At 44.4% G+C, this 19,755-nt stretch overlaps 1 protein-coding gene across 4 annotated transcripts in view; it reads right to left on the reverse strand.

Annotated features, from left to right (window-relative positions):
• Positions 1-19,755, reverse strand: part of LOC138527188 (zinc finger protein 567-like) — a 285,058-nt gene that overhangs the window by 64,825 nt on the left and 200,478 nt on the right. For 3 of the 4 annotated variants that reach the window (XM_069638297.1, XM_069638296.1, XM_069638294.1), the window contains exon 5: positions 1,877-1,978. The exons of the other annotated variant lie outside the window; for it this stretch is intronic. In XM_069638297.1, coding sequence (XP_069494398.1) covers positions 1,877-1,978 — 102 coding nt within the window. The remainder of the gene's footprint in view (positions 1-1,876; positions 1,979-19,755) is intronic. 4 annotated transcript variants of the gene reach the window in all.

The following is a 19,755-nucleotide window of genomic DNA, read 5'->3' on the forward strand; positions in this document are numbered from 1 at the left end:
TCAAAATTACCAGGTCACCAATCGTCGTTCACAGGCGGCAAACCACCATCAAACTTCACACAGCGATGCTGTCCACACTCTGGTTCAAAGTCTGAGATACGTGGGGAGTATAATCCAATCAGAACACCAATGGCCGACCCGGCACCACCCCATCACACAGAGCTCAAGATGGTGCATCCATCTTGGTGAAGCGCCACCTAGCGTCCCCCAGTTTAAGAAGCCTTAACACATACAATTGTTTCTATAAGTCACCCCGTCTGTTTAGATGCTCTGCAGTCTGCTAGATAATAGTGGGCGCTCTATGCTTCCTTAAACAGATGTTGAACCCACTGTTCTGTCTTTGTCTTATCTCTAAACGTCCACACCACAATGCGCTTGCTTTATGAGGAAACGGCTACTTCGCAAGACTTGACTGATTTTTCTATTAAGAACAGAAGTCTGGTCAGAACACCATTGACATCCACAAGACCATTTGGGTAGGTGCAATGTCGACCTCAAAATGTATTCATGCAGTTTGTAAGGGAAAATGTATGGTGGCATTTTGGGGTTTTCACATTTTGTGCTGCTCGATTGCTAAATCCCTAAATGGTGAGAGATGAGTTGCTGGCAGTACCGGACACTGGCTGCCAGTAGAATAATGAAATATTGGTCCAATAACCTTACAGTGCTCCAAAACCCCATGCACTTATATTTTGTCATGTCTTGTTGGAAAAAATATTTATATTCTGAAACACTAACCTTCTATGCGTGGTTGACTGTTAAAATGGTAATGCTATTGAAATCAATACCTTTCAATAAGGCCTTAAATAAGTTCCTGGAAAGTTTGTTAATTTTAGGCATTGTTATGAAATCGCATGCTTAAGGGCAAGGCATGGAACCGGGGTGACCATGGGGGCAAGGGACCATCGCCTGCACCGTGATGCAAGCCTCGGAAGAGATGAATTGTGGCTTCCCAGGCTCCCTGTCCATCCTTTACCTCATGTGTATAGCAAACCCTGTTACATAGAAGACTCTTGGGGTGGGGGAGGGGTGGTTAGGAATTCTGAGTGACAATCTTTAAAAATCTGATTCTGAAAAGCTGTGTGGAGTGGTGGAAAGGCCTTAGTTTCTACTTATTGCCATGAGGAGAGTGAGCCTAAACTTGATGTGTTTTATCGTTTGTACCTTTGTAATGCCTGAGCCAGTCAGAATACTTAAGCATACCAGGTGGGAGTACCTGGAAGAAGAGTCCAGGTGAATCGACGCCAAATCTAGACACCAGCCAAGGAAGAAGTGTGCAACACTATAAATTCCAAGGACTGAGTACATTTCCCCCCAAGGAGGAGTCAAAGCATAATCCATAGTCTGTTGGTGTGTTCACAAATTATAAAGAGGAGTGGTAAAGACATATTTGCGTTTGAGTGGTCTGTTTATTACTCAATGATGACTGCTTCCAAACTTAAGTAAGGGGGCTCAAAACATGTTTCACAAGTAAATTAATCTTCTGGACTAAAAAAAATAACAGTTGTCCTTATTTTTCACTGTAATTAGCTGTTGCGTTTCTCATCGTGGCCATCTTGTTCATTTCCTTGCATTGTCTTCTTACTTCCTACTCAGTAAGTGAAAGTGGTACTTACAACATTTAAAGACACCTTTGAAAATGCTGCATCGGTTGTTTTTGCCCTTATAAAGATAAAAACCAATTGGCAAATACCTTGAATTTCCACTTTTTTTTTTTACATCACTTGTTATATATCGTTATTTATCCCAAAACGAAACAATAGTATCTTTTTGTCAGTAATTCAATCAAATAACTGCGATTCATTCCTCTGTTTACAGCAAGTGTTCACTTGTTTTAGGCCGAATAGTATGTAATATGCCATCCAATAACCCTGACCTGTGTTGAGGCAATCGCGTTTGCTCTCTTCAGGGTCCTCGAGATAAACGTGTTCCTCTTTTTTCATCCCGAGCAGTACATCTGAATTGGCAATTGTTCCACCTGTTAAAAAAGTTAGAGATACATTTTTCTATGACGTGCATGTGTTTGTTTACCCTGCACTTGTTTTTTAGGATCTACGACTTTTCTTTGTGAGTATGCAGGACTCCATAGACAGACACAAAAGAAACACAGTGGTTCTGTTTCCCCCTGAAAGAGACCCTTTGTGCGCGAGAATGAACACTGATGTAGGAACACAGCACTTGTAGATTCTGTGAGCTGGGGCTAACAAAAACAGGGCTAAGACCACACATTGATATACTTAGGATTTTTATTATCAATTTTTCTCAAAATACAATTGACTTCATTGTACTCTTCTTCATTCTCCACTCAATTCCAACATCTAATCCAGGGCCGCACTTGAGTCTCTACTCCCCTCTTGTGCTGTTCTTCTGCTTAATACGCCCAGGTAAAGTGCTGCTGGTCTGGCAAAACCGCCTCCTTCAAAGGCTGCAAAATGAATGACCCTCCATTAGTCTCAGCCTGTTCCTTTAAATCCCACACCCAACCCTGAATGGCTGGAGGTCCAGGTAGATGCCACCCCCATTGGAGGTTAAATAGGGCTGTCTCTGAGGTTGTTTCACCCTTTTAGACCACCCGTATGGTTCTGCTACTCCTTGCCAAGGTGAGCTCTTGGATGTCCCCCATTTTACTATTAGCTGTTTGCTTTCTCTTGAGGCTGTCATTTGTTTCTTAGAGGATGTACACCCCTGTTGTTTTACTCTTGAGACATCTTTTTTGTGTTTTTCGCTCCTTAAGACCTCACTCCCTCTTTTACTGGCCTGCGAGCGATGGGACTGAGTTTCAGTACCCCGCCATTGCTCGCCCCCCCTCCCTGGCCTCTTGTATGTGGTGTAACCCCTGCTGCATACTGGGTTTGCCCTGTCCCTCCATAGGCCGTATGTGCTGGCCGTATGACTTCAGCATGTCTGCCTCCCGTCTCGCCCCTTCCCGGGGCTCTGACAGCTCTTCACTGAAGCTGCAGAGCACCTGCTGCAGTGCTTTCATATTGGGGCACAGCAGTGCGGGCTCCAGCTCTCATCCACAGCTGTCCTGGGCCCAACTTTCTCCTCTGAAGCGACGGTGGCCCGCCGCCAGGTAACGTTACCCTGGTCTCGGGCCCAGGGCTGCGGGAATGAATCTGTAGAAAGATTTGGAAATAAAAAAAGCGAACTGACAAAAATGCAGAATCCAGCATTGGAAAAAATAACTGTCACAATTAATTAGGCGGCCACTCAACTCAGGGAGTCCCACCCTACCCGCAAGCATGGTGGCGCGCACCCAAAGTGCTTATACAGATTCAGATTTAGTGAGGACTCCAACCCGACTCGCACCAGTCCAACAAATACCCTCAGTACCACTAATGAGCTAGAAACCAGGCCGGTGTACAGTAAGAATGTATATTTATTTAAATATTGGCAAAGAATCATAAGCAATCACAAAAACATCAACCACCGATGTTGTGGTATTACACACTATCACACATTCACATTTCTTGCACCAATTGACTAACATAGGTTTAAAGGACTTTCATTTGCTATAAGACACAGGTTTGCAGTCACAATTTACATCAGATTACTTGCAAATAAAACAATAGGAAAAATACAAAACACACTGTAATTGCTTAGTTTGGCACAATACTCCTTTCTCCCAGCAACCCCCGCCCTCCAGCCATCAATTAGATATGACCCCTCTGATCTGAAGGTAAGGTACAGGGAGTGGGAACACAATGGAAACACGTTTTGGGCTTTTTATTTAGGTAAAATGCAATGTGTTGGACTTCTGATTTAGGAAGCAAGGGAATATATGGGGAATCTCGTTTTGCACCTCTCCTACAATGCAAATGCAAGGCTTTGTGATTCTGGTTTGGAATGAAAGGGAAAATTCATTTTACACAATTTGTTTTCAAAGGGAATGCAAGGTGTTGGAATTTCGTTTTGGGGACACTGGCACATTCAATTGAACAGCATGGTTACCCAATTATATTACAGACTAGAGTCATTTAAAGTGAACTGGGATAATCCTTTGTCAATTTCGAATTTTGCCAAAAACATCACCCCGTGATAAATGACCCTATGGGAATTAATGACATTATATTTTTAGTTAATTGTGCTAAGGGTATACATGCATTCACCCCCTCCCACTAATGGAGAGCCCCCACCAATGCAAAGGTAAGGGTTAAACAGACAGATACCAACACGATTCAAGGTTACTGGATAGGGTGTTCTTCTATAGAGGATTCATTGAGTTAACTTTTTAGTTCAATATGGACAGGGCCTACCCAGTTTTGCCCCCCTTTCACCCACTAAGGGAAATGTATTAAGGCAGGTAGCTCCCCACACAATTGATAGCTTTGGGATATTTCTACTTATATGGGAGATCTCTGTTCTTAGGTCAGGAGGCCTGCCAGATCCTAGGACCCTCTTTCAGGCAGGCAGCTCACACCTCAAGCCTCTATCCACCAGACAGGTCTCTCCAGCCACAGGCCTCTCTCAGATAGGGCTCCCAGATTTCCAAGCAGAGTCCCTGGGTCTCCTTTTCTCCCTCCTTCTAGGTAGGCCTTGGTTTAGCTTTGCTCCCCTGGCAATGTGGTGCCCCGATGGATTAGGCACTTCTCCTGGTCTCTCTCCCTAGTTGTTTTCTTGCAAGTCCCCTCTTAGATTGGAACTTGCCAAGATATAAGGCTGAAACCTACATATTATCATAATTCCCACAATACGGATTGGCTAGATCTCTCCCTTCACCTTCCACCAAGACACCCATTGGCTGCTGATAGGACCAGAAGTTGGGAGGTATGGGTTATGGAAGCTGAGGGATGAGGAAAAATACATCATTTCAAAGTGACAGGTATTTTTACAATTTTGGGTTCTGAAAATCTAACAACAGGGCAGCTACCTTAATCTTTCAGATAACTATATGAACTATATATTTTTTAATTCTACATATTATGGCAAGTCAGAAAATACAAATTTTATTTTGGCACGCCCTTCCTGGGAGGAGCTACCCTTTTTATTGATTTACACCTGAGCCGAAATAGTCACAAATCTGCCCGTTCCTGATTCAAGCCTTACTTCCATAACCTATCATCACAAAAAGTTTATATTCTCTCGGGATTATGAGAAGGCCAGAATCATAATTGTCTTCATAACTCAAGTTATATTCATCACACACAATTTGTTTTACAGGGTCCCGACGGGCTTCTGACCCCCTTTAATATGAACCTGGGATGAGCTCAAAATGCGCGTTTTATTCAAGAATATTTATTCAATGTTAGTCAATGGCAAGGCACCGCAAGTCCCTCAGTTTCACATCAGCTCCCACCAATACTTAGGTTACATTTCTCTTCTATGACCTGAGTCCAGGTCATCTGGCTGGCCAATGTGATCATGCCCTCTCCTCCTGGGCTTCAAAGGTTTTTGTTTGAAGCTAATATACAGTTAATGGGAAGACCTGACCTTAAAGGTCATTTCTGCTGGCTGTGTTATCTGCAAATTCCACAATTCTGATCTAATTCTCTGTATATCTTAGTATTTAACTGAAAACCAGACCTTCTTCTCCTAGAGGTCCTCAGCCAAAGGTCTTGAGGTCAACATTTCAGAGGCACAGACCTTTCAGTTCAGTTGGGAAAACACCAGCTGCATCCACACTTCAGAAAATACAGCTTTAAATCAACAAGCTGTGCTTTAGCATTATATCTGGACATGTGGTTTAAAATACAATCTTTCTTGACATACAGTTTGGACAGATATAAGTTCACTTTAGATATTATTCACACATATGCCATATTACATAGAAATCCAACAAGTGTGCCTTTCCACTTGAATGTCACTGTATTTGTAAAAAAAAGTAAGTGTCTTTCTCTAAAATATGTCACTTGGCTCCAGTTTTTAAATGTAAGGCACAATTCTTCCTTGGTATTTTTCACATGACTATACTTTCAAAGTATATTTTCACATGTGTACTGCTGCAGTTTGTAATCTGTCAAAAGGTGTCTTTTCCCAGTTTACACAAAGTCTGTATCTGCATCACCACATGTTATTACCCATTCATTGGGTATATCCATCAGTTTTAAGCTCTCAGGTAGATTCCCTTTCACATGCGCACCTGTCCATTTTAGTGGAGTTGACTAGATCCAATTATTTAAATGTTACTAGGCCTTATGTCGAAAATCACTGTTTTGTACTGGCTTTTATATTTCAAGGGAACTCCACATTAGCTAGCTTTACTCTCACAATGGGGGCCTAGCATGGCCTCTCCATCTCTGTCACTCTGTCTTTTCACCCCACATAGCCTAAGACGCATAATGTCGATCCAAGGTGAGCAGAGGTAGCAGAGTTGTCCCCTGCTTCCCTTGATCGATATAATGGGACTTCAGCGGTTGCAGGGGTGTCCCCTGTTTCCATACAAAGGAAAGTGTGGGGACAAAGAACGTTTTTTTACTTTGAAGAAAAGCACCCTGCGGCAGAAGTCCCACCTCTAGATGGAGAGGCGGAACTCGTGTTGCATGGTGAGCGCTGTGGTGAAGGTGAAAAGGTAAGTTGGGCACCGGAGGTAAGTATGTAAGTATGTATGTAAGTATTAGGCTTAGGGAGCTGGAGGAGGGGGGATAGCGGTTTCGGCCAAAATTACCGAATCCAAATGACCTACCCAACCAAAAGTCTGAAAGAAGGTACCACCAAATGTTTGACCTTCGTTTGGACTTTTGGCTGGGTAGGCCAGTTGGATTCGGTTTAGGGCTGTGGGGGCTGCTGCGGGGGCTGCTGTGGGGGTGTCCCCCCAAATCCTGCTTACTATACTGTGAGCAGGGGCTGCAGGGGTGTCCCCCACAGCTGTCCCACAGCCCAAAAAACGAAAGGCTGCAGGGGTGTCCCCCGCAACATCCCACTCACTATACTATTTAGTATAGTGAGTGGGGTTTGCGGGGGATCCTTCCCGCAGCTGACACTACCAAAAAAAAAGAAAACCTCCGGGATTCTCCCCCGCAATCCCTGCTCACTATACTATACAGTTTAGTGAGCGGAGGTTGCGCGGGACACGGTTGCAGCTGACCCGAACAAAAAAAAGAATTAAAAAAAAAAAGGAAAGGACCCTGCTGCGCCGGTACCCACTCACGGAAGTGAAAGGGAACTGGCATCGCTGGGACCAGCGAGACGGATGGTAAGTAAGGGGGTGGGGGTGTGTTGGCAGAGTGAGTAGGGGTTTGGGCACATCTCAAATGTTCTGGGAAGAAACGACGGAAGAATATTTCGAAGAAATTATGTTCGATCGTTTCTCCTTCGAACATTTCCTGTGCGGTAAAACAACCCCAAATCGGGACAGTGGGTGGGGATGATGTTCATGATTATTGCCTTTTTGAAAATTTCGAATTCGTAATTTTCGGATTAAACATTTTTGGAAATAAAATAATCATGTACATCCCTGTGGGAACGCGAACCAGTGTTCCACGTGTCATCCTGGAAAGTGTTGTTGGTGCTCCGTTCGGGGTCTATGGCTAGAGGTGCTTAACAGAGCCCTACACATGATTAACATTACACAATGGCCGGATTAGCACAGCGGAGCAGAACATTCGCTGCGTCCCCTGCCATCTGTGGGTATTTCACAAAGATAACTACAGTCCGTACCAATAAAAAAACAAGCATCTCCATAAGCATGTTCATGCTTCTCCTTGGACCCTGAGCGATATTCTTTGGAGAAACTGAACCCCAATTACCCCATAAGCTCATCAAAGCCTTAAAGACTTTAAGCACAGTGAGGGAGGATGTAACACCTGTATGGGATGCACAGTGCCTCTGAGAAAAACGTTCTTTCCTCATTCGTACATCAATGAAGTCCACTAGGGAGAACAACGGGAGGCCACACCTTTTATTTGCCGGGAGAAGGTGTAGAGAAGGGATCTGCAACCTCTGACACGCTAGATATGTTGGACTGCAACTCCCATCAGTCATAGCCAGAATAGTTAATGGTAAGGGACCATGGGACTTGTAGTAGTCCAAAACACGAGAGCAGTCGTAGGTTGCAGATCCCTGGCGTAGAGGGAGAAGGATGAGACGGGACAGGCAACAAGATAAATATGGAGCTTTGCAAAAGAGGCATTTCTACTTTTTTAATTTGTCACACTATCTAATTAAATCCAACAATTAGTGGCATACAATTCATAAATGATGCTTTCTAAATAACAGATTGGACGCCATAATATCTATACATCTTTTCATACCTGCACCCATATTAATTCTGGATGGTACAAACAAACAAAACACTACAAACTATACCGGTCCCCCACGCCAAAACCTTTAAACCCGGAACCCTATATTTTGTTTGCACATTTCCAAAAATTGACCTCATATTTTCTAAAATTCTCTTTTGTTTCAGCCTCTCAATTGAAAAGAAATTAATTTTGACAGAGCAATGTTTTACATGTCGGATATATGCCCGATCTTTAATTTTAGCCCCTGAATTCCAATTTCTAAAAGTGACTTTTTGTCCGCAGACGTGCTTTTTCAGGGCCTGGCATTTCAGGCGTATGCCTCAAAGGACTGACAACAAGGGTAGCGAAGAGTACAAGGTTAACACTAAATATGTCATTTGTGCCATTTAAATCAATGCTAACTTGAATCTCAACCAACACATCTCAGACCTTTGCACTAGCCAAAATCGTGTGGCTATATAAACCATTGTCATTTTAGAATTTTAGCAGTCGCCTGACTGCTGGTGACCCAGTATGTAGATCTTTGCAGGATACCAAAGATACAGACAACAGCTTTATGCAATATATCCCTGCCTTGTAGTCAATGGCCCACCTAACAGAACTGGCTCGCACCCATGCAATCACAATACTTCCTTCCCAGCGCTTCATCTCACACCCTTTTGTCTGTGGCACGTATGCCCTCTTTCCCATCCTCCTAGCTTTTCCTTCTGTAGACTAAGATCTAGATTACCCTGGCAGGGGCACAATGTTCCAACACTAAGGCAAGCCTAGGCGATCAGAGGCTAATGCTGGTGATTTGGTGCAACATAAATAAAACGATTAACATTATACAACACCAATGTAAGCCTTGCGTATTCCAGTAGGACATCTTCACTGCAGTAGATTTTGTTTTTAGTTTCTGAATTCCACCCTGGAATGAGGCATCATATAAATCCAAATGATCAGGAAGAATAGCCCTGTATAGACTGTAAGATTTCACTTTAGCTAAACCCCCCCACCGGTGACCAGATCAAGCAGACTAGATTCTGCCTTCCCGGGACAGCTCTTTGGGCAAGATATAGGCTCGGCGACCGTACCAAACTATGATCTATGCAAGGGAACATGGGCTACCTGTTTCTTGAGCTTGGCCTTTTCATTGTTGCAAAACACATGCATCTTTCTGAAAGCTGTTGCAAAATGGCATTTATTTTGAACTGCGCCCCAGCAGGGAATAGTGAATGTAAACTTAGTGCAGAGCAAAATGCAGAAGGGCCCATTTGCAGCACACATGACCTCGAATCCAGACATAGTATTTAGGGATTTTTTGGAAACAAATAAAAAATATATATATACTTAACTTTTATAGAACATGCCCATTATTCATCTTTTCATAGTTAAAACTTCGCTCATAAACAACTCATTTGGGGCCGACATAAAATCTAGCTTTTGGAAAGTGCAGAGATCATCTTTGGCAAAGCCATTTTATTTCATTTTCAAGCCTGGGCCAATGACAATAATATTAGCGATCTTCAAGTCGGGTTCCGGACACGGAAGAGTACAGTGGAACAAAGTTTCCGACTGTTCTTGTTGGTCCAGAAATACACTGTGCTATTAAGGATAAGATTGTACACTGTGTTGGTGGACTTTAGGACAGCCTTCAATGGGGTCGCGCAAGATACTCTCTGGCAAGTTTTAAAGAAAAGAAGCTCCCCTCCTCATTTGATTTCGATTATACAGGCATTGGGCCTAATTACGACCCTGGCGCTAAGTGTTTAACGGCTCTGTAAAAGGCTCCAGCGCCGTTAAACACTTTGCACCTTACTACGAGGTCCCTTTGCGGTACCCGACCTGAACGGCTGGTCTAGGGACCCGCAAAGGGACCTTGGTGCTAAGTACGTTACCGCAATTTGCGATACAGTACTTAGTGCCTTCCCCATTCCCATAGAGCCCTATGGGGCGAAAATGGGAATGGGGAAGGGCCATGGTTCAATGGGGAATTACCACCCCGCCAACCTTGGAATGGGGTTGTAATTCCCCATTGAACCATGGCGGACTTGTTACAACACCAGCACCAACCATTGTGCTAATAGCACCATGGTTTAGCGCCGGTGTTGTAATGAGGGCCATTGTATCTTAATAATGAAGCAGTGGTGTGTTATGGCCTGGCCGGTAAAGTTATAGCTCCATTCAATATATCAAAAGGTGTAAGGTAAGGTTGCGTGTTAATCCCATTACTATTCGGTGTGTATGTAGAAAATATAATTGATTCATTAATGTGGGAGTGCATGGATTGTCCTAAAATGGGCTCTGACAAATACCCAGCACTTTTTTATGCTGACAATGCTATACTTTTGTCTACAACACCACCAGGCCTAAAAACCACCCTGCCCATATTCCTGACGAAATGTGAAGACCTTGGACTTGATCTGAACACTAAAAATAGGAAGTCCATTGTCTTCATACCTCAGTTTGTTAAACAATATGTACTTAATATCAACGTGGCTGGCGAAAATTACAACAGGTTCCACTGTATGATTATCTAGGAATTAGATGCCATAAGAGTGGTCACTGGTCTGTCCAAACAGAATATATTGGCTTGTACTAATCTGGGTAAGCAAAGTGCAGCAACTAGATCCTTCTTTAATAGAAATGGAAGAGGCGATGTTTCCCCGGTGTTAGATACCTGAAGGTGTCTCACCCGATAGTGCCCAGAGAGCTGTCATCCAGGTGGCCAGGACACAGCCATCGCTATTGGATCCAGTTCCTCTGGGTGGACCAGTGGGGGATGATCACCTGGGCATGGGGTCTTCGGGGAGTCGAAGTGGGACACCAAGGGTTGAGACGCGGTATCCCCTTCTCTGTTACGCCTTTTGCCCATCCTACCCTGTGGGATATTTAGAAGCTCTAACCCTGCCTTTTCCCACACAAACACTTTCTTACATGGCAACAGACAATGGACCGTCAGGTGTGCGTGGGTATTGTTAATTGCCTGACATGTCCCAACACACAGGTCAGGCAGAGTCGGGCAATTAACAATAACCATGCTCACCTGACGGCCCTTTATCTTCCCCAAAGGGATAAAAGACAGAGCATGAAAGCATACTTGGAGCAAGGCCGAACGCACGAGGAGACAGATACACCAAACCGGCAGTTCAAACGGGGAAGAAAGGCGGTGAGACCTGGAAGGACGACAAAGGGGGAGATGCCCTTGCACTTTTCACCTCAGACACGCAGTCTCCAAAAGGGAAATCATAAAACCGGGAGCTACAGCTGGCATGCAAAGCAGTAGATGTCAATGGTACACGGGGGACTCCCGCCTTGATAACACAGGCAAAGAGGCAAGCTGGCTACCGTGGTACTATCCTTAACTCCAGAGAACAAAGAAGCCAATGAGTTCAGCACAGCCGGTGAGTCGGAGGAAAATGATAGTAAATTGAACTGTGTTGAGCCCAAGGTTGCAAGTGGCAGCATTTTGAACTCAAGGAAACCTAAGAGAAAGAATTTGTGTATATGTTTGAACTTTAAAGAAAGCCCAGTTGAGGTCCAGGAGCAGAGGGGTCAGGCGCCAGATGGGAGCTCATTCGAAAGACTCTGGCCAGGACCTGTTAAAGAAACTACAAGAACCAGAAGGCCCTAGGAAAGGGTGGCGTGAGGCATCAGAGTGGTCCTATAGGGGTTATGTCAAATCTTTTATACAATCGAAAGTCTCTGACCCGTTGCCAAAGGAAAGCTAGGGGAAGTGAACCCTGCTTTCTGGTAAGATTGTCAACTGTGGAATATGGCAAGTGTGAACCCGACAGAGGGATGCCGAAAGAAAGCTAGGAGAAGGAAAACCCTGCTTTCTGATGGAAAATGAGCAACTCATGAACTGTGTTAAAAAAGCCATAGTGAACCTGTCGGCGGGAGGCCCAAGTTGCAAGGAGGATCCAAGCCCGGAGGAGGGAGATCCTAGGGGCGAAGAGCAATAGCTGAGGTGCAAAACCACCAAAGGAACTTTTGTTTGTTTGTCGTTGTGAATCAGCAGGCCTTCTAAGGCAGGAGACTTTTTCAAGAAGAAGACTTAGCCCCTGAAGGTTTGATATCATTGAACTTGCCTGTGAACCTTGCGCTGATGAGGCCAAGAAGTGTGCTGTGTTCGAGAGTCCCGCCTTGTCCCGTGCTTCAAATGTGGGGAAAGGACACCCAGCCATACCATCCTGACTTTTCATTTTTGAACACTTCTTTCTTTTCTGGTGAACATTATCCCACACTCTTTTTATAATTTAGCAATAAGGATTGGCAATATTTCTTTTCTTTTTGGTATAGGCCCTTTTTATTTGACAAGACACCACTAGGACTGCCTTATTATTATTTGATGGTCGTAGCTCGCTCCCATCTTAGATTTTAGGTTTAGATTAGGCGTTTATCTCACCCATTATAAAGTTCAATAAACACCCTTGAACTGTGATCACTTGTGTCTGTCTTTACTGTTGCCAGCATGAGATCCTTACACCGGCCATTGAGTTATATATCGAAAATAAGCCATACCATCATCTCTCTTTGGTGCAGAATTCTGCGGTTATGCCAATACAACAAACCTAGAGAGGGAGAAAATACAGTTTTGAAACACCTATTACAGATTCCCCAAAGCTCTCCCAATGTGTTATTGCACCTCAAGCTCGATGTGTGCCCCATTGGAGAACTGGTCTCCTTTAAACTCTAATATATCGGGTTAGAATGTGGAGCACCGAGGGATTAGAGCGATATCGAGAAGCCTTGAAGCACCTTTTGAGCCTTGAGAGGGGAAAAAGTATACCGTGGGTAGCACGCATATAAAAATCCTTGCTCGCTATGAATGAGATCGGGTTGTGGAAGAATCCATATGGTGCAGATAAAGCAGCCCTACCCAGAGTTAAAAGATCAGCAATTGTCATGGCCAGGAAATATTTGGTGGAAGCGACCAATAGGCTAAAATTGGTGCCACAATACCTCTCATGTAAACACGAGTTTTGCTGTGAAAGATGTTTTGACTATATAAATCCACCTTATCAAAGAACTCTTAATTAAAAAAAACAAAAACATGTAAAAAATGCCCTACTTTCCACCTATATTTCCTACATCCACCCCCGCCCCTTCGATCTTTTCCTTAACTCTACAACAGTTCTTTTCAGAGCCACCCTAAAGGTTTAAACAAAAATCTAAACTGGGGGCAGGTGGGTTTAACATTAAGCACCATGGCAATAGGCTAACCCTACTGGTAACCGCCCACTGCCCAAGTGAAAGGCCCTAATGAAACAAGGGTCCCTTAATGCATGTAGCTGTACCGCTACCGGCAGTCTCAGACCACCGCTGCAGATCCACACCCTAGGTCCTAAAATCTATTTTCTCCGTTGATGACCGTAACACCATCAACAGAGAAACAGACTTCGGAAAGTACGGCATGGCACAATAGTGCCACACCGCAAGGTCATATTTGTTTTTTTCTTTCAATTAAAGTCCCTTAGCACCACGCAGTTCCCAAGGGTGTTCAATTGAAAAAGTAAGACACGCTTCCTTGCGGTGCACCTCAGTGCCATGCCTTAATTCCCGAAAAACCATTTTCTCTGTTGATGGCCGTGATATCATCAACATTGAAATGGACCTATGAAGGTACGGCAAAGTGCCACACCCCAAGGTCATATATATATTTTTTTAATTAAGCACCCATAGCACCGCTGAGGTGCTAAGGCTGTTTAACTGAAGGAAAAATAAAACACAGGTAGAGACAACACAGACTCGAGAAGCGTTCTTTTAGATCACATGAAACCCTTCTCCAATCAAAACAAAACACAATGTGACCATGGCCTGGTCATGAACGCCATTCAGTGACACACTTTATATTCACAAAGTTCAACAAAACATTTCTCTATCTGAATACATAAACACGGAATGTTCAATAACCACAATAGAAGCCCCTGCACATTTTAAGTTAATTTAGAAATCTTGTTTAATATATATTTTAAAAATAGAAATAAAATTCCTATATTAACTTAAAATACTCTTCTCCTAACTAGTGACCACACAGATTGCCACATCGTAATGCATCATAGTTTTTGAGTATTTACTCTTTCCTTTTGTCATTTGCGCTGCTTCTAGATCTCGGCAAAACGCTTGGGTAAAAAAAAAAAAACGATGCCATCCCCAAACCTTCACCAATCATCCTTCCTTACCCTGCCCACATGCTCCCTGTCCTCAAAACTCCCTAATTAACACAACTTATATCATCATTTTAGAGCACTTTGCAATGTCGATTTGGAAATTGATTCTCGAATCGCATAATGGTGGAGTTTCAGAACTGAAAAAGCTTGCCAATAGCATTGCTTCATGGGAGATATGACTAACTTTTTGGCTAGAAGGGCACACCAATCTGCAACAAATAAAAAACCTGGATGGATTAGCACCAAAACAAGAAAGGATTTCCTTGGAGCGCTTTGTGCCCGAGTTGTTTCTTATTTGGCGCAAATCCGTCCAGTGGTTTGAGCTGTGTGCACGAGCTGAAACTTGACATTTTCCATATCGGAAAATGAATGGAAAAGTGAACAATCAACACCCTTTTTGACCCTTTATGCCTTTTGAACCATAACACGGATTTGCACGACGCGTTCCATTCCTGGGGGGCCAGAGCCCTAATATAGGAATGTCAAACGCTGTGCTGATCTGTCCTATGGTTCAACCATAGAATCTTCTCTTTTCCTATGGATGGTAGGTTTCACCTCCTCATTCATATACATATGTTTTAAACAACACTTAATGTTGGTAACTCACCTATGTGTAAATTTTCCTTGATTCTGCAGGTAGTGGAACAAAAGTGCAGTTTTTACCCAATAGCAAACTCTTTCTAATGGATTCCTTCTTTCCACAGAATACTCATCTTTGATATTCCATCTCCAGCGCCAGCTGCCTTCGCAAACTATTTCACCACCAGGAGGGGAGTCGGGGGGGAGGAAGGGGGAGGACAGTGCAGTTCTCTGTCGGCTCCACTCAGTGGCGTTCCGAGTCCCACCCCGGAGGTGACGTCAGACTGAGTGTATATGGAGCTGCCACGTCCTGTGATTTCAGTTCCTTTTTTCCACATACTCTGTACGCTTTGGTAACAATGCTTACAACTTGAGCTAAATTGTGACTGTGTGATGCCTACCCATAAGAAGGCTTCGGACTTCAAGCCCTGGGAGGACTGCAGGACCAAGATGTATGTCTCAAACACCACAGGATCTGCCTGTATTTGTATGTGAGCATGCCACAAAGTTTTTCATTTTTTGCCACACAATTAGCAAGAGAACCCTGTGCAGTAGCACCTGGAGCATTCTAAAGTCTGGATGGGACTATCAGAAAAATTATCACAGGCCCAAATACCCGGTTAGACTAAAAGAATATGGCAAAACACTACTTTCTTATCAGTTCCATAAAGTAGGGAAACCTGGCGAACAAACAGATTGTAGCCAGACACTCTCAATGCATTTCAATTACGCAAAAGGCTTTATATCTCGATGTACGTCAGCTATGACGTCATCCTATGAGTCAAACGGTAAAAATCTACCGGACGGAGGGATTGGTTAAGGGAACATATATACGTATAGTTCATATGAGTGTTAGTATCATCATTGGCGGACCCTTATCTGGTAGGCACGCCTTGAGCAACCTTCAACTGTGTAAAATACTGATAATAGCATAACAGCAGCAGTGGTAGGGTTCTACAACAACGTATAGTCGACCATTACATAGGCCCTCATGATTGGTTGGAACTCTCCTCCAACCTTGGACATTCAGCTCGTTAGCAGCACGTAAGCAACAAAACCCAGGTGCAGGGGAACAACGTCAGATAACTGACCTCCTTAGCTAATTAGCATACCATCACTCACCAGTTAGGCCCAAAACCAAGACCTCTTCTCTGTAGTTGACCTTGCTGACTGTTCTCTTCCTCAGAACTGTAAAGGGAGTGAAGGTACATTGCTATCTTCGTCTGAAGCTTTATTAATAGGCCTCGTTTTATGGTCTTGTACCACGTGTGAGGGGACCATGATTTTGTCCATTCTGTCTTTTTATCTAGTGCTAATTGATTCAATTATATTGGGTGCTATTACTCTCCTTAGCCTCTGGAGACTTGGTTGCTCTATCTTGCACGTGCTTTCTGCATCTTTGATTGTTCAATACTTGGCACCCACGATTATTCGCTCCTTTACTTATGTTCTGCGTATGTAGCTTATCATCCTCTTCGGCTCCTTTCGTGCCTTGCAGTTGCTTCTTGCTGCGGCATCCTTGATTCTAAGCCAAGCAAATATTCTTTGTTCTTGCTCAAATCTGTATTCCAATGCCTGTCAGCTCTGCAGCCTTGATCTTTCTCCTCGAGGCTTCTTGCTTACTATTATATGAAGCTGACGTCCATTTTCTCAACATGGCTGCTTTACTTGCGTTATCTCCCCTACTTTAGCAATCTTGTACATTGTTTTATCTATCTTGCGTTTCTGCCTATATACATCTACTGCATCTCTTGTTACTTATATTCCAAGTGTTTTTGGTTTTCTTCATATTTGCATATATGTTTACTTTGTCACTTTAGTCACATCTTTATTCTCTAGATATCCATACATCAGGTTTAGTGCGCCCACATATCTTCTCTTCTTCATGACATCACTTCACACCTGTCAGACTTTACTTTAGTTCTTCTGTGTCCAGTGGTGTTTGCAGATTCATGTCTACCGCATCAGTTCGAGGGTACATTCAGTAAGGTTGTCTCAGTGCATAACGTCTCTCCTATGTTCGATGTGATATTGGGATGATACCAGGTGTCATGTTCAGTGTTCTCTTACGGTTCTTCCAATATGACATAGGTGAGGGGGGTGGGCTCTATAGATGAGGTGTACATCTGCCTCTCTAGAACCCCTTCAAAAGTCGCAGGGCACAGAGTAGAGAAAAGAAAACTACTCTCTGGTCCAGAAGGACAAGAAGAGGAAGCACCAAAAAGAGTTCCTGCTCCCTAAGCGGCTCCTCAAAGGCATCCTTCTTCTTTGTTGAAGAAGAGGAGACAACCTTCAAGAGACTCCTCCGAGGAATCCACTCCAGAGGTACCATTCCAAGCACAATTCTCCACTCCAGAAGAATGAGGAGAATTCCAACTCAAGATGCTAGACAATTTCTCCCAGGCCCCGGCGCAGATGGTTTAGACCTTGTCGCTGATGGCACACGCAGGGCCCACTGCGCTTTGAAAAGCCATCAGGGAATACTCACAAGACGACGACTGAATGCCTATGGGCTCGGTCCCAGCTCTAACAGCATGCATCCGACCTGATGATCTTCTGATCAGTCCTTGGGCATCAAGCTCTCGGTACCAGCTTTCATCTATTGTGCCATTGACGTCACTTGGTGTTGCCGGCACTGGCATCCCTCCCAGCACTATGCCCGCTTCGTATGGCCAGATTTATGTAATTAATAATGTCTGACATTATTACCCTTCAACCGGGCGTTGGAGGCCCTAGTATTGGATCCCCGGGAGAAGTTGGCATAAATCCCTGTGACGCACTGTGACCTTTCCAAAATGCATCGCCAAGCAACCTTGAATCCGGCTTTTCTCTCTACCCATGGATTCCTTGGAAAATGTGGTGGTGCAATCTGTACCAGTTAGCCTCCCTATTTGCCTCGTCTCTGGGAGATCAATAGAATGGATGCTTGTGGACATGTGGTATTCGCTAGAGGCGCTCTTTCCCTGAGAGCAATATGCCTTAGCAAAGTTTTCATTTGGCCTCTGCTGGACTCTGGCGTCTGAAACAGCAGATGGAATGATGTAGGAGGGATTCAATGTCCTAGTTAAGGATGGGAATAGACCTGAGGAGGTATTCTTGGATAGGAGCAACAGGGTTTGTTCCAGCTCTCCTGGTGAATGTCCTGGATATGCCTTTTGATTGACATAGGGCATCATTACGAGTTTGGTGGTATTTGGGCAGTAAATCCGCCCAGATACCACCAAACTGTATTACTGTTACCTCCACTTGGTCTGGCGGTATTACCGCCGGATTACAATTGTCATGGTGGTGTAAATCCCCATTTTATTTTAGTCCATATGATTCAATGGGGCATTTTCTGCAGAATTATTGCAGCAGTATTTCCGCTGCAGTAATGCCACCGAAATTTGGCAGAGAGCTGGCGGATTTACCTCCAGCTCATTGCTGGAGGTGAATCCTCCAACTTTCCGCCAAACCTATAGATGTGCAGTAATGCGGCAGTATACAGTAATACCACCACATTTAGCCCTCACCATCCAACTTGTAATGAGGCCCTATCTTTTTGGGGCCAATGCTGAGGAATCCCTTCAAAAGTTCCAGACACCGAAAGCCACAGCAAAGTTTTTGGGCTTTGCTGTCCAACAAACCCCCCAGTCCTTCAGCAAAAGGGCAGGGTTTTTGTGGCAAGAGGCGGGCACCCACGGGCAATCGACTACTGCACCGTCCTTCCTGCCGCAGGGCACAGGCTGCAAAGAACAAAGCGGTGGTATCACTGTCCCAGTGGTCTCCACATCAGCCACAGGGGTAAATACTCTTTGAAGAGGATTTCACACATCCCACTAAAGTGGTAGGGAGAATTAACCTGTTCAGTGAGGAGTGGCATCATACCACCTCTGACGCTTGGGACTGGCAGGTCGTGACTCAGGGCTACTGTTTCCCTTTTGCTCAACTCCTTTCAGACCCATCTATTCCTCTGGCCCCTCTAAGGAAGAGATTTGTCAGCTTCTGGCAAAGGGTGCTACTGAACTCGTACCCCATTCTGAGTGAGGCATGGAATGGTAATCCGATTATTTTCTGGATCTGAGGCTCTTGAATCTGTACCTGTGCAAAGATATGTACAGGATGGTCTATATGGCCTAGATTCTCCAGGCCCTCGAGCTAAAGGATTGGTTGCTGTCCCTGGATCTTCAGGACGCCTACTTCCATGTGCCACTCCATCGCAACCAGTTACCAATTTAGGGTCCTACCATTAGGCTTTCTGCTGTACCCAGTGTCTTCACCAAACTGCTGGCAGTGGTTGTGGCTCACATTAGGAGGGAAGGCATATGTGTTTGCCTACCTGGAACTCCAGACTAGGAGTTGGCACATCTGTACCTCAAGTGCAGTCTATTGCACAACTTGGGTTTTTATGTGAGCTTCAAGAAGTCCCATGTTTCACTATCTCACTCCTTACGATTCATCAGTGCAGTCCTGGACGCTTGCCTCGGCAGGGCCTTCCCTCCTAAGGATCGAGTAGCAAACATCTTCCTGATGGTTCATGCCTTTCAGTTCCCAAAGCTGGTACTAGCCTTTGCCTTCCTTTGCCTACTGGATCTAATGTCCTCATGCAATCTAGTGGTGCTTGAGGCCGATTATGCATAGTCTCTACAGTGTCTACAATGTCAATGGTGTCAGATCTAGAGCAACATGCCAGACTTTTTGAGTCTCAGACAGTGTTTCTCAGGACACTGTATGGTGGTCCCTGTGAGACAACTAACTGAGAGGGGCGATGCTTTGGCAAACCTCACCCCAACTGATGGTGGTCGGGAGACGTCCCTGAACCCCAAGTCCCTCACCTGTTAGACCTAATAATGAGCGGACAT

This window comes from Ambystoma mexicanum, chromosome 1q (assembly GCF_040938575.1).
Source record: "Ambystoma mexicanum isolate Mex_15411 chromosome 1q, UKY_AmexF1_1, whole genome shotgun sequence".
Taxonomy (NCBI): Eukaryota; Metazoa; Chordata; class Amphibia; order Caudata; family Ambystomatidae; genus Ambystoma; species Ambystoma mexicanum.